The sequence below is a fragment of the Nicotiana attenuata genome, unplaced genomic scaffold, assembly GCF_001879085.1.
Source record: "Nicotiana attenuata strain UT unplaced genomic scaffold, NIATTr2, whole genome shotgun sequence".
In the NCBI taxonomy this organism is placed as follows: Eukaryota; Viridiplantae; Streptophyta; class Magnoliopsida; order Solanales; family Solanaceae; genus Nicotiana; species Nicotiana attenuata.
In genome coordinates this window covers 6407-19108 of record NW_017671246.1, presented here as the reverse complement: position 1 = coordinate 19108, position 12702 = coordinate 6407, and the positions used below count along the sequence as shown (strand labels likewise).

The window sequence follows — 12702 nt, the reverse complement described above, 5'->3', positions numbered from 1 at the left end:
TTTTATACGAGTTGGGGGGGGGGGGGGGGGGGTTTCTTGGGCCGAAATAACCTTGTCCCGGGCGAAGTTGGAGAAGTTTCCAGTAACCATTGTCGTCCCTGGCGCTGGTAAATTGCACATTCTGTCTGGGCCGCCACAGGTAGCGTGGGGCGCTGAAAATTCTACTTTTTTCTTTTTTCGTCCGTTTTGGCTCTAATCTCGCACCTTTCGCCCCAAATTGCTCCCAGATCATTCCTACACATAAAAACACCTCAAATTAATATAAATCAACACATTTTACATCCTAAATCCACGAAACAAAAGTAAAACATGAGGCGATATGCATATAAACATATATACTTTAAGCTAAATATCAATATTAAATATATCTATAATTTCTATATATGTAATTTCGGGTTTGGTTTGGTTTCGGTTTGACTTTCTTTAGTTAAAACCAAACCAAACCAATTATGATCGGGTTTTTTTATTTCAACACCAAATCAAACCGAACCATAGTCGGGGTTTTTTCCTCGGGATAACTCGGATTATCGAGTTGGTGCGGTTTGTCGGTTTCCTTTGTACACCCCTAGTAACAATATATATTTGGCTCCTTCAAACAGTTCAATGGCAAGAATATGTTTACAAAAATGCTTATATATACTCACTCAATATTCATGGTGCTACTCATACCTCACTGTTCCGAAATATAGTACTTGAAATTACCCTTCACATCACTAACATGAAAGTCTTTTCAATTCAGCACTCTATTTGGCCCTGGAGTTCTTCAACTCAAATCGTCGATTTGAAAGGAAAAAAATATTAAAATTTGATTTTTATTAGTGTTCTGAAATGCTATCACCTAGGAGAGTTCATTGGTGGTTATTGATCTGAGAATTCTGACTTTTTTTTTCTTACAAGAGTTGACTTTTTTGGGCCAACGTTCGACCGCGAGTTTGAATGTCTGCAGGCCTCAGAGTCCCTTTCTATTTTTTGTAACGATCCGATAGGTTGTTTTGAGCATTTGCACTTTGCTCGGTAGTTTTAGGGCACGAGTAGCTCTGTATGATGTATTAGGACTTGTGTGCAAAATTTGAGTTCATTCCGAGTTGATTTAATATGTTTCGGCGCGAGTTCTTTGAGTTGTGAATATATACTATATAGTAATTCTAGTTATTTTGATGGGTTGAATAACCTATTTGCTTATGAAGAAGTATTGATTGAGGTTGAAGAAAACGCAAGAGTTGCATCTTTATGTGATTCTGTTGAGTTTGATCCATTGATTCCTATTGTTCATGCTTTCTATATTGAGGATCATTGTTTAATTGGTGATGATTGTTTATTTGAAGGTGAATTGAGTGGTAAAGTTGTAAGATTTAAGCTATTTGATTGTTTCTTGTTTAATTGTGAGATAGAATCTTTTGAGTTTGATTTGGATTTACCAATCAAAGGTTCTATTTTNCCCCCCCCCCCCACACGTGGCAGCCATATAAGATTGACTAGATGACTAATAAATCTAGTTAAATAGGTGGCAAGAATAAATGAGTCTTGAAGAAGATATAAGGACTACTTTAATACTTAAAAACGTCCTAATTAATAATTCTTCACTCATTGAATTGTATAGTGCTTAAACCTCAAGAATTTGCTAATGTTCCTCCTCCTTCACGTATGTGATTAAGCAAGAAGTAACTGCTAGTGGTTCTCTGACCAGTAAGTGTTTTTAAGAAGGTAGATACTTAGAAGCCAATTGAGACAAACTTAATGTTAGTCCAAGTAAATATGAATCTAGAAACACAAATAGCAAAATAGTGATCCAGTCCCAGTTGTGGCAACCACACTAGATACCATTGATGCAGGTTCTTCAATTAGAAAGGCAATCGGTTTGTGGCCAGGTATGTTAAGGCTAATCCCTTCTTTCTTTTGGCATGATCCATAAAATACAAACGAAACGAATAAATACATTACTTCCATAAATAACTTTATTCATAGAAGTATTAGAAATACCTATGTTCTTGAACTCCCATATGTCTTATTATACTATCGTCTGTTCATGGGTCTCAAAAAATACGTAAGTTGATAAAGTTTGTTTCATGATCTTAATCAGAGGTATAATGGTCTTATGACGTTCCGAGAGATTTTATTGATGTACTTCTCATGCATTGCATTCATTTATACATGTGCATTTACCCATGACTCAGACTGCGTTATATACGCGTATATATGTATATGTATATATATATGGGATATGGGAAAAACGTTACGGCGTTATATACGCATCACTACCTGATCAGCTGGTATACGATGATGATTTTGCCCACAGTGGCTGAGATGATATGATGGGATGCCCTCAGAGGCTTTATGATGTTATGTACATACAGAACTATGCATTACATGACATTTATACGCATATGCATGATACTATAAATATTTCATGATTTACAGAGCTATCCAGACTTACATGTTGAGACATTTACTCCATGTTTCTTCCATGTCCTTAATTAATGTTGACTTACTGTTATTTTTTAGTTTTGCCTTACATACTCGGTACATTATTCGTACTGACGTCCTTTTGTTGGGGACACCGTATTCATGCATGCAGGTATAGATAATCAGTTTGACGAGCCCTTATATTAAACGAGATTGGCATTCAGCGAAGGATCGGTAAGACTCCACCTCATTCGGAGTGCAACCGAGTCTATGAGTCATCGTGTCAGAGTTTTGCTACGGACTTAAGGGTAGGCCGGTACCATATCACATTTGTTGTCAAATAATTTTAGAGGCTTTGTAGACAGACGTTCATTTTGTACAGTATGTCAGAGGCCTTGACGGCCCATATGTATTCATGTTTTAAGAAAAATGATTTAGTGATATAGTGTTTTCCCACTTACAATTGTACATTACGAGTTGTGGCCATGTTGGCCCATGATAGTTACAAAAGGAATGAATGAGTTACAGAGTGGTTCGCTCGGTCCAGTGCGGCACCGGGTGCCAGCCACGCCTCCCCAGGTTTGGGGCGTGACAAGAATATTCACCTAAGGGTTTTTGACCATTCTAATTTCTAAATCCGTTTTTAAAGTAGTTTGAGGTGATCTAGAAACCCGAGAGCATAGTTACGACCTATTGGAAAGGGTGCTCTAAATACAAATTGAGGTAATTGAGACTTTAAGGTTTGGTGCTTGATTTTGAAAATTTATTCTGAAAAATATATTTTATTTGCCTGATCTATATATTGGGAAGAGTATATGCTTAGCAGAATCAGTGGTCTTAGACCAGTTGCACACACATAACATATTAAGAATATGAAAAATATTTAATACAAAATTTATGATGTAGCATGGCTTTGTGTCATGACGTTGGGGCATAAAAAATTATTTCTTCGCTGCCGTAATATATATATAAGGTACCACAATATATTTAGGGCATTATGGATGATGTCGTGGACTCGTCATGGTATTTCGTTAATTTCTTTTCCTTCACCGTTGTTTGTGATAAGTCATTCGTATACATTGTGAGATATATAGTATTGTTGTTGAATATTTGTTTGGACCTTATGGAGTAGTTATATGGTGAAATAATTTATATGCATATTATTTTTGTGCTTGTTATGTTTTTTGATCTTTTTAACATTTATTCCAGTGGTATTTAAAGTGGTGGGTCGAGGATATGACTGGTATATTTACGTATAACTCACTCCTTACCTGCATGTCTATGTAGATACTATTGCTGAAGACTGGGCTAATAACCAACAAGTTCGCTAAAATTGATTCAGCTATTGTGGTGAGCTATTGCGTTATTCATGGAGACTGCCAAAAGAGTTCTTTATTTTTTCTATAATTGATTCCTTTTCTTTTCGGGTCTACACATCTCTTAAATGCTACATGGTCTAGTGTGATTTTAAATTAATATTGGGATATTAACATTCATGATTAATTATCAATAAATTATTTTATTTATTAAATACTGCTAATTAAAGGTTAAGGTATATAAATATGGTTTGCCTGATAGTATGTGCTAGGGACCAATCATATTTATAGCTTGTTTGGCCAAGCCGCAAAAATTAACTATTTTGAGAAGTACTTTTCTCAAAAGTACTTTTGGTGAGAAATAGTTGTGTTTGGCTAATTAATTTGAAAAGCACTTTTGAGCAGCAATTAGTAGTTGGCCAAACTATAAAAAATTACTTCTATGTGTATTTTTCTCAAAAATGCTTTTGGAGAGAGGCTACTTTTTTCTGCTCCAAAACTGCTTCTGTTTTTTAAAAATACTTTTTTTTCTTCTAAAAGCTTGGTCAAACATGTTAATATTTTTTTAAAAAAAATATTTTTTTTTAAAAAAAAAAATAAAGTGCTTCGGATATCGGAGAAGCTTGGCTATTAGATAGTTTTTGACGTGGTTAACAATCAACTCACCAATTTCGCAAAACGTCAAATTGAAGTTTGTGTTCTCTACACCAGAAGCTCCTGGACTTTCCCACAATTTTCCACAATCATTCTCATAAATATACCAAAATCCAAAACTCAAGACAAGGACCTCGTTACAACACTATCCAAAACAGCAAAATCTTGATCCAACGGCCATTAATCCCCTTCTCAATTCTCATCCTACGTCCCTAGACCCTTCTAAAATCTTCTTCTCTCTTTATATAAAATCCCTTTTCGTTTCAAAGTCTTCACGTTCATCGTTGCCTAGTTTGTTGCACTCTTTTTCAAGAAAAGAACCAGACACCCTTTTTTTTTTTTTTTTTTTAATTAGGAAAGTCTCAGTTTTTTTCACTTTCTAAGAAAATATGAGCTCAATTATGGCTGCAACTACAACCCACCAAGTGAAAATCCCCGGGTTTTCTGGGCTTAAACTCGACAATAAAACTCCATGCTTTGTATCAAGAGAGAAATGTTACAGCAACAAAGGAGTATTGAGGCAAAAGTACAGACCCATGAAAATAGTGAACGAAAAGGTGGTGGGGATAGATTTAGGTACAACAAACTCAGCAGTGGCAGTAATGGAAGGTGGAAAACCGACGATAGTGACAAATGCAGAGGGACAAAGAACGACGCCGTCTGTGGTGGCGTATACGAAAAACGGCGATAGATTAGTCGGGCAGATTGCGAAAAGGCAAGCGGTGGTGAATCCTGAGAATACTTTTTTCTCGGTAAAGAGGTTTATAGGGAGGAAGATGGCGGAGGTTGATGAAGAGTCGAAGCAGGTATCGTATAGAGTAATGAAGGATGAGAATGGGAATGTTAAACTTGAGTGTCCTGCTATTGGTAAACAGTTTGCTCCTGAGGAAATTTCTGCTCAGGTATGTGCATGTTAATTATGCGCCCTATTTCATTTTTCAGTAGTCTGAAATTTTATAATAATATTTCTATCTATGTATTTTCCGTAATTCAGTATGGAATTTAAGAGGGGAAAAAGAAAGATTTTAGCTTTTCCTGGGAGTATGGCATGAGTTACTTTAACATCGTGGTTACAAATTATAAAAGTTGGGCATTTTGATTATGGTCGTATTCTATGGTTGCGATTCTACCATATTGTCTTTTTCATTCCATCGGAAATCGAATTTACGGTATAGACGTTTATGACTTCTCCTCTATGCCTTGCGATAATGATTATTGAGGTAATTTTTCCATCGCGTATACATTCCCATAATGATGGTATTTGTCCAAAATAAAACTTTGTTGTTAAGCATCTTGAACTAGCCATCTCTTAGAAGCAAAGGCGGACCTACACTATACCCGAGAGGGGTCACGGGCACCTCTAAAATTCTTTTTTAGAAAATAGTGATATATTAGTAGTGGACACCTTATATACAACAAATTTTAGTTGTATCCAAAAGTGACCTCTGCTTAGAAGGTATTTTTAAAAGATCATAAATTTCATTAATGGATGTAGCAGTAGCTTGTTGGAACACCAGAGTTTTTACTTGATCTAGGATATATGATATATATGTCATTCCAAAGTGATCTGTTAATCTACTAGTAAGTCGTTTCATGGCAGTTTTGTCTATTGCTTTATTGTGAGAGACCAAATCAGCCTGTTCTACCACAAGTACCTCCATGTTCCGCTAAGTAGAATTAACAATGGGTTTGAGTCGGTGACGTTGGGTCATTCTATGTTGGAACCGTCATAAATTGGGGATAGAGGGAGTACTACATTTGAATGGTGAAATATATGCACTATGAGTTTTGCTTGAGAATCTGTCAAATTGACCCTAGGAATAAGTGATTTTTTGCTTTTATCAGCTTTGGTGCGAGAATTTAGGTTGAGGTTTCTGCTTGATATTTGAGTGATTTTGGTTAATCTGTTTCCTGCGAGATTTTGTTTAGTTTTGTGCTTATTTAAGCATTATTTTCTTCTGTATTCTTAAGAAACCATATTTAGTTTGGGCTATTTCTTATCATGTGTAGGCTGGTGATCTTGGAATTAGTAATTTGTTAGACAGCACTGAGAAAATCAATGCTGCTTATGAAGGTTGTTACTGTTGTCTGCAAATATATGTTTTAATACTTCTTATAATTCCTCAATCTATAAGTTAGATTATGTGAGATGGATGGAGTTATTAGACATGTGTGGTCGGGGGCAGAGCTAGTGTTCGGTTCACTTTCATGCTTCTTGCTTGCTATTCTGAAGAGTTTGCTTTACTTCTGGCTCCCAGGTCCTGAGAAAGCTTGTTGATGATGCCTCAAAGTTCTTGAATGATAAAGTTGCTAAAGCAGTGGTTACAGTACCTGCATACTTTAATGACTCCCAGAGAACTGCTACGAAAGATGCAGGTCGCATTGCTGGATTAGATGTTCTCCGCATAATTAATGAACCCACTGCTGCTTCATTGGCTTATGGATTTGAGAAGAAGAATAATGAGACCATTCTAGTGTTTGACCTGGGAGGTGGTACTTTTGATGTGTCAGGTATGTGAAAGCTATTTGATTGAGGCAAGATCTGGCTTGAATCTCATCTCTTGTATGCAGTAACTGGCTTCTTTCATATAGCACTTAGGGATCGTTTGGTGCATGGGATAATGATAATAATCTCGGGATAGAATTTGGAATTGTATTTATCCCATGTTTGGCTATAAGTACTGGTTAATCCGAGAAAACTTTCATACTAAAATGGTGGGATTAACTATCCCATAAAGAAGGCGGGATAGCTAATTCCATGGGATACCCCACCACATTGGATATCCTGGGATATCCCACCATTGTACCAAACGACGACTAAGAATATAAAAAGGGCTGATCGTATGAGTCTTTGCTTTTCCAGAGAGTTATCTTTCTCCCTACTAGGTTTTGAGTTGCATTAGTGTTTCTATTTATGTACTTCAACGTAAAACCTTAGTAATATGGAGTAGAAGGAAAACAGGTTTGCACGATGTAGGTAGATTAATTTCTGACTTCAAATGTGCTTTTGTATCTGCACTAACTCACAAGTTAAAGCAGTTCTTGAGGTTGGAGATGGAGTATTTGAGGTGCTCTCTACCTCAGGCGACACACACTTGGGAGGTGATGATTTTGATAAGGTATTAAATTAGCAATACCTTCTCTTAGCTTATATGCACCTTTTCTGTCCGTACGGTGCTTACACATTTTTTATCAAACAGAGAACTGTCGACTGGCTTGCTGAAAATTTCCGAAAAGAAGAAGGAATAGATCTTCTGAAGGATAAACAAGCGCTTCAACGTCTTACTGAAGCTGCTGAAAAGGCAAAGATAGAATTGTCAACCTTGACTCAAACTAATATCAGGTATGTGTCTGTGTTAGTTGTGTCATGTGTGCACAAAATTATTGCTGCTTTCTCTTTCTTTGCTCCCCCTTCCTGGAAAAAAAAGAAGCTGCTTCTGCCTTAGCAAGCTTTCATTGAATGTGCCTTCCCTTCTTGTGCAGTTTGCCATTCATCACTGCTACTGCGGATGGTCCAAAACATATTGAGACAACACTTACAAGGGCCAAGTTTGAGGAGTTATGCTCAGATTTATTGGACAGGTAATGATTTTTTTCATAAATTACCTGTCATTTAGTATGGGGATGCCAATATGATTAGATTTATTTTTCAAGTGTGCAATAGTTCAAATTTTGATATTTTGTTTTCTGTAATCTAAGATTGTAGTTAACTCGCATACTCGAGCTTGTTTCTTAAATTTCAGTCTTATCCTTCTGACTCGACAACTCCAATTGGAATTTGTCTTAACAGGCTTAAACCACCAGTCGAAACTGCCTTAAAGGATGCCAACCTTTCCTTCAAAAATATAGACGAAGTAGTTCTTGTTGGTGGATCGACACGAATACCAGCTGTCCAAAACCTTGTCCGCAAGATGACTGGTAAAGAGCCTAACGTTTCTGTCAATCCTGATGAGGTAGTTGCTCTTGGAGCTTCAGTTCAGGTTTGTGGCTCTCTCTCTCTCTCTCTCTCTCTCTCTCTCTCTCTCTCTCTCTCTCTCTCTCTCCAAAAAACTAAGCGGGCTTGTATGCATCTGTCTGTTAGATTCCGTTCAGTCATTTTACTGCTGCAATGTTGTGACGAGGTTGTGTTCTTTTTCATATTCTCAGGCTGGTGTCTTGGCTGGAGATGTTAGTGACATCGTGTTATTAGATGTAACACCATTGTCACTTGGTCTCGAAACTCTAGGTGGAGTTATGACAAAAATTATCCCAAGAAATACAACACTACCGACTTCAAAGTCAGAAGTCTTCTCAACCGCGGCAGATGGGCAAACCAGTGTTGAGATTAATGTGCTGCAAGGTGAAAGAGAGTTTGTGAAAGACAACAAGTCTCTTGGAAGGTTCCGTCTGGATGGGATTCCTCCAGCTCCTCGTGGTGTTCCCCAGATTGAAGTAAAATTTGATATTGATGCCAATGGTATTCTCTCTGTCACGGCTACTGATAAGGGTACCGGAAAGAAGCAGGACATTACTATAACCGGTGCTAGCACTTTGCCCAAAGATGAGGTATATCTCTTTGGATCTGTTATTTCCCATGCTGAATAGAGCACATTCTTGTAATATCGGTATTCTATCCAACTTAGTGCTACCATAACTTCAAGTATTAAATAGTGCGACCTAATGCCTGATAAGGCACAGCCGCAGACCCTGATTTTTTCTCACACGTTGATGAAGTACTGTCCTGTAGTTTTAAAATTGGATCCTTAAGTTGCATGTTAAAATATGTGAGAACATTAATCGTGGGAATAACTTTCAATGCTGTATGTCAGTAACTTGTATTTGTTTAAATTAAGGCTTGTGGTTATTAGTCAATCTAATGACATATTACTCATTGGTCCACCTTTTGATGAAATGATTTTTTCAGGTTGATAAAATGGTTCAGGAAGCTGAGAAGTTTGCTAAAGAGGACAAGGAGAAGAGGGATTCCATTGACACAAAGAACCAAGCAGAATCTGTTGTATATCAAACTGAGAAGCAGCTAAAAGAGTTGGGAGACAAGGTGCCAGCTGATGTTAAAGACAAGGTGGAATCGAAATTGAGAGAGCTCAAGGATGCCATATCTGGCGGTTCAACACAAACCATTAAGGACACGATGGCTGCGTTGAACCAAGAAGTCATGCAGCTGGGACAGTCGCTATACAGCCAGCCAGGTGCTGCTGCTGGTCCTGGTGCCGGTGCTGGTTCGGCAGGGGCATCAGGTTCCAGTGACAAGGATGATGGAGATGGAGAAGTAATCGATGCAGACTTCAGCGAAAGCAATTAAGAAACAGAATCAAGAGTTCACCAATGTATTAGACGGCCTTCCTGTATAGATCTTTTGGCAACCACACCTAGATGATAGAGAGTAAAGGTATATATTTTGTGTGAATCAACAGTGACAGATGACAAAAATATATATGCGTGACTGGCTTACTGGAGTGTAATGAAGTCGAGAAATGGATTTTCCGAATCAGCAGTATGTTTACAAAATTTGGAAATGCATAATAAGTCAAGAAGCATATTGGCCGCCAGCATCTTAGCTTCATCAATCATCATATGAGTGAGGTAAGCGCGTATAAGTGAGGGAATATAATCCTAGAAAGCGTATAGGTGGACTCATGTGTAGGGATTCTAATCAGAAGAGTGGAGGAGTGAATTTAACCTTATCTATGATTCTATTGAGGTTAATGCATATAAGGGAGGTTATCCTTGAACCATAACCAAGAGGGAAATATTTTAGGTAAAATATCTCATAACAAAGGGTTAAATTATTTAAATTCTCCACTTTTGCTTAAAATAATACTCATTCTTCAATTTTGAATGATAGACGTTTTAAGGGGGATGTTTTGACCTAGAGAAGCATATGACAAAGGCCCAGGTGAGTTTCTATGGAGATGTTTGAAAATTAGAGGTGTATTTGTAGCATGCACTATGATGATTAAGGACATGTACGATGGAGCCAAGACCCAAGTTAGGATATTGGGAGGAGAATCGGACCACTTACCAGTCGAGATGGGATAGCATCAAGGATCAACTCTTACCTCGTTTTTATTTGCCTTGGTGATGGATGAATTGACACACCTTATTCAAGGGGAAGTGTCATAGTGCATGTTATTTGCAAATGATATAGTATTGATTGATGAAATGCGAGGCGGAGTTAATAATAGGCTTGAGGTTTGGAGACAAACTCTGGAGTCTAAGGGTTTCAAGGTGAGCACGAAGAAGACAAAGTACTTGGAGTGTAAATTCATCGGCGTGAGTCAAGAGGTTGACGTTGAAGTGAGGTTTGATCCACAAGTCATCCCCAAAAAAAGGAGTTTCAAATACCTTGGGTCTGTAATCCAAGGTAATGGAAAAAGTGATGATGATGTAATACATCGTAATGGAGCGGGATAAATGAGATGGAGGCTTACATCTGGTGTTTTGTGTGACAAGAATGTGCCTCTAAGACTTGAAGGAAAGTTCTATAGAGTGGTTGTGAGACCGACTATGTTTTATGGTGTTGAATATTGGGCAGTCAAGAACTCTCATCTCAAGAAGATAGAAGTAGCGAAAATGAGATGCTGAGATGGATGTGCGGGCATACTAGGGGAGACAAGATTAGGAATGGAGATATTCGGGACAAAGTGAGAGTGACATCCATGATGGACAAGATACAAGAGGCGTGACTGAGATAGTTCGTGCATGTAAAGAGGAGATGCACAGATGCCCGAATAAGGAGGTGTGTGAGGTTTGCCTTGGTGGGTTCAAGGAGAGGTATAGGAAGGCCTAAGAAGTATCGGGGATAGGTGATTAGGCAAGACATGGTACAACTTTAGGGTAGAAGGCTAGTAGGTAGTCGTGCGTTTCTCTTTGCCATACAAGTAGCTTAAGTAATATTCTCATATTCTCTTGCCCTTACACTTCTTTTATTACATGTTATTTCTTTTGCTTCTGTTATCTTTTTATCTTGTTGATATTGCTTCTCTTTATGGCTTTTTTTTCATTAATGTATTTCTTGTTAGAACTGTTCTGACTGTGCTTTGCTTGAGCCGAGAGTCTATCGGAAACAACCTCTCTACCTTCGTAAGGTATGCGTAAGGTTGCGTACACACTACCCTCTCCAAACTCCACTTGTGAGATTACACTAGGTTGTTGTTGTTGTAGACATTCTTGTTAGTAAGCTGTATTTATAAACTAATTCTGGAAAAGATAAAACAAAATATAAATAGAAAATGTAAACGAATTCACAGTGTTTCCTTAAGGAATTTAATCCCCTCCTAGTACCCAAGGTTATGGATTATTTTCTCCCAGGATAGAACAAATTACACAATAGTGTAGTGGTACTTCAAACTCCAGTGTTTTAGCGAACACAAAGTTCGGTATCAAATCACACTTACTCTTACTTTCTTTGATATAAAGAGTATGCAGAAGAAAGTAGGAGAACTCAGAAAATTGTATGGAAAATCTGATAGAATGGACTTGTATTTATAACCAATGTTGGGCTGAAAACTGAAGAGATGCAACTCTTCAGAATGGTTGTTTATGCAAAACGGCCATAGCATAAATGTCATAACATAAATGGATAATTTATGCAATAATAAATCGGGAATTGAAGAGGGAAGTTTAATTTTCAGTTACACAACTGAAAAATTGAAAACAATTCCGTTGGATTTTAATATTAATATTAATATTAATATTCTGTTATTAAAATAAATATTTAATAACGTTTCTGTTAATATTTACTATTAATAAATAAATTTGGTCAAAAAATTAATCAATCAATCGATCATTTGACCAAATCCGAATCCGGATCCGAATCCGAAGCCGAAGTCGAGCCGAGCGAGCGACGATGACGACGGCGCGAGGCTTGCCTTCTTCTCAACTCTTTAAAAGCTAGAATAAGAGCAATTGCTTTTATACCCGTCAAAAACCTCTTCCTCTTTCAATATGGGACAATGTCCCTTTTGGGGGGGGGGGGGGGGGACTTAAAATTTTCATCTCCCTCCATTTCCCATTCACCCTCTTTTAAGCCATATTAATGCTTAAAAACCGAACAATCCCCCACATGAATGGGGAATGACTATATCACGGAAATATACATGAAAAACTATGTGATTCGCAAGCAAGGATTAATTGCATCTGGATAAGTAGGTTTCCCTTTGAACTTCCGTAGTGAACTTATGTCGGATATACTCGGTCAATCGGTAGATTTGATATCTTTGAACCGTCGAACTTTGGTGTATACCTAGACGACCATAAGTCACACAACCAACCCTTAACCGTCTTTGGTTCTCATTGTTGTGTCCGTTTCAGCCATGAACACCGCCTG

The 12702-nt window shown here is 37.6% G+C and overlaps 1 protein-coding gene across 1 annotated transcript; it reads left to right on the top strand.

The window, feature by feature from the left end:
• The first annotated feature begins 4458 nt into the window (after nucleotides 1-4458).
• LOC109207012 (stromal 70 kDa heat shock-related protein, chloroplastic-like) lies at nucleotides 4459-9910 on the top strand. The gene is made up of 8 exons (XM_019369888.1): nucleotides 4459-5275; nucleotides 6632-6884; nucleotides 7413-7492; nucleotides 7574-7716; nucleotides 7857-7955; nucleotides 8164-8353; nucleotides 8520-8918; nucleotides 9277-9910. Exons 1-8 carry the CDS (start codon nucleotides 4763-4765, stop codon nucleotides 9673-9675), a joined length of 2076 nt encoding a protein of 691 aa, XP_019225433.1. The 5' UTR covers nucleotides 4459-4762; the 3' UTR covers nucleotides 9676-9910.
• The last annotated feature ends 2792 nt before the right edge of the window (nucleotides 9911-12702 follow it).